Source organism: Octopus bimaculoides, chromosome 20 (assembly GCF_001194135.2).
Source record: "Octopus bimaculoides isolate UCB-OBI-ISO-001 chromosome 20, ASM119413v2, whole genome shotgun sequence".
Taxonomy (NCBI): domain Eukaryota; kingdom Metazoa; phylum Mollusca; class Cephalopoda; order Octopoda; family Octopodidae; genus Octopus; species Octopus bimaculoides.
In genome coordinates, this window is record NC_069000.1 from 41,089,344 (window position 1) to 41,091,954 (window position 2,611).

Genomic DNA, 2,611 nt, shown 5'->3' on the forward strand with positions numbered 1-2,611 from the left:
TTATATGAGAGAGATGGAAAAAGACAACTTTAATGTCGGAATCATCTCTGATTTAAAGTAATTTTTTTCTGCGCTTAAATCGATAATAATTGTGTAAAAGTCTTGAAATCCAACCCATATCATTAATCTATTCCAATGTAGTAATTTAATGAAGGAAATCATTGATGCCCTGAAAAGTTATTTGGTAGAAGTTATCCATGAAGACGTAGGTAGTTATATATAGAATATTTTGTATTTTTGGTTGTACTCATCTCCTTCAGTCATACAACTAACATACATACCAAGTGTATCATCATAATAATTTCTCCTGAAAATAGTTAAGATTTAGAGAAAATATTTGAATTTCATAGATCATGTTCGTGTTTTAAGAGAAGTACCAGTTAAGATGGCCAAGGCAATAGAATGCCTTCCTTTGAATATTGATTTCGTTCAAACATTACAGAACTTAAATTATACCTTGTTGAATGTTAAGATGCATTTCAGTCGATTGTGACTCAATGAATAATAGTTACTAATATGCTAAATGTGATCAAAGCGGTGACCTGGCAGAATCATTACTGTATGGACAAAATGATTAGTGCATTTTTCCGTCTTTGATTTCCGTCTTTGATTTCAAATGCCACCGAGGTCACGTCGCCTTTCAGGATTGATAAGACAACTACCTGTTGAGCACTGGGGGTCAAATCCACGCAATTGCTGTCCTTGAACCAAAATTTGAAACCCTTATTACGCTAAATTTGAGCCAGTTGCCTTTACAGATATATCTCCTTCCACTGAGGAATTTTTTGTTTAATAAAACCAAAACATACGTTTTCTATATTTTGCAGTTGCGGAACCAATCATGAAAAACCCCTTAGTGATGGCATTATATCATGTTTTTCTCCGTGAACACAATAGACTTGTCGAGACACTTACCCCAGCTTGCGGCAGCACAGGTTGCCGAAATGAAGCAAGGACGTTGTTGATTGCCATGTTCCAGCATATTGTATGTAACGAATATTTACCACTGTTGCTCGGCTCCTCAGCTAGATGTTTGAATACAAGTAATTATACTTACGATAACACAAGTTCGCCTATGGTTTCTAATGCTTTCGCCGTTGCCTACAAATTAGTTGGGGCTTCGATGTTGAGAGATACTGTAACTATCGGTGGAAATTTAAATGTTTCTGTGAAAACTATACTGAACGACTCAACGCAAGTAGACTCAGATCTCGAGATGACGAACATTGTTAATGGAATGCTGACAGACTACAGTCTTAAAATCGGAAGGTAAGTCTATATTCCGTTCGATAACTCTACTTACTGAATTCAAATTCCATCAGAGCAGACAATTCTTTGATAGCACTGGTGTCTGTAAAATAAATACCATTTTGGATGTATGTATCTATATAGGCAAACACGCATATGTATATGCGTTTGTGCGTGTGTGAATTATACAATCGTCATGAAATTACTGGATGAAAATATGGTTTGATCATTGGACAAAAAGTTTGCCTTTTACGTTCTTTCAAAGTAGATTTTATTTGTCATATTTCGGAAGATGAAATATGAAAATAAACTATTGAGATCCAATTAATCGTTATATCCCTCCCAGTATGTGTGGTGTATTACCAATTATACAAATTATTATGCAATTATAATTCCTATAAGTTTATTGCTTCCTTTTTCTGATATCTAATTCTCTTTTTTTTTTCAGAGAAATACCCTGTTCTTTTCGAGACGACTGCCAATACTCCGATATAGTGTCAGTCTTAATCCAAGACACGCGTTATTTTGGAATACCACCGTACTTCGTTTGGCTGGCGCTCACAGTTAATTCAACTGATATGCCTTCAACGATTGATAATTTGCCCTACCAGACACCTGCGAATCTAATAGCCACAGATTCATCTTATCAGTGAGTGAATATTAAAATATTATACTTTTTAATTGGTTGTATACTATTCAAAATATTAGTGAGCCTCTTGCAACTTCATAGTTGTATTACTTTCATATGTGAAAAAAATTTGTTTGCATTTGGTCTGTGTGATTCAGTAGCAATTAGGTAAGTCTACGAATAGAATTAACAAGATTTTGCAGTTAGGAATTTTAGATCATTAGAACATGAGCAATAATTATTTTCCTGAAATCGGAAGCTAATAGATTTGACCTGCGTATTCATTAATCTGAATATGTCACCTGTACGAAAACATGTCGCAAGCAAATACACACAACTATAATTAAGTCAGCCAACCCTACTATAATTAGGTACCATCAATTTCAACTAGAATTCAAACCAATTACGTTGTTTTCCATGAGAAAAAAAAATTTACGTGTATAATACAGTTTCATCTTGCAACGGCGGTCGGGCGACGATTTAGTATCAGTTATATATGTACGACAACAATTCTTGATTAATACATATACCAACAAATGCACTGTAAAGTATAAAATGGCGGTGGTTATTATATTATACTTCACTTTCCTGCTTCATAGAGAGTAATATGCAAGAGTGGGTGACTAACGTAGGCGGAAATTAAGCCCTATTTCATTTATCATACAGCGTATTAATAACCATATAGGACTTAAACTCATTCTCTCTCTCTCTCTCTCTCTCTCTCTCTCTCTCTCT

General features: G+C 34.6%; 1 protein-coding gene across 1 annotated transcript in view; it reads left to right on the forward strand.

The window, feature by feature from the left end:
• Positions 1–807: 807 nt before the first annotated feature.
• LOC106873817 (peroxidase mlt-7) overlaps positions 808–2,611 on the forward strand; it is a 14,967-nt gene continuing 13,163 nt past the window's right edge. Inside the window, exons 1-2 of the mRNA XM_014921330.2 lie at positions 808–1,269; positions 1,697–1,897. Of these exons, the coding sequence (XP_014776816.1) occupies positions 842–1,269; positions 1,697–1,897 (629 nt within the window). The 5' untranslated portion in view covers positions 808–841. The remainder of the gene's footprint in view (positions 1,270–1,696; positions 1,898–2,611) is intronic.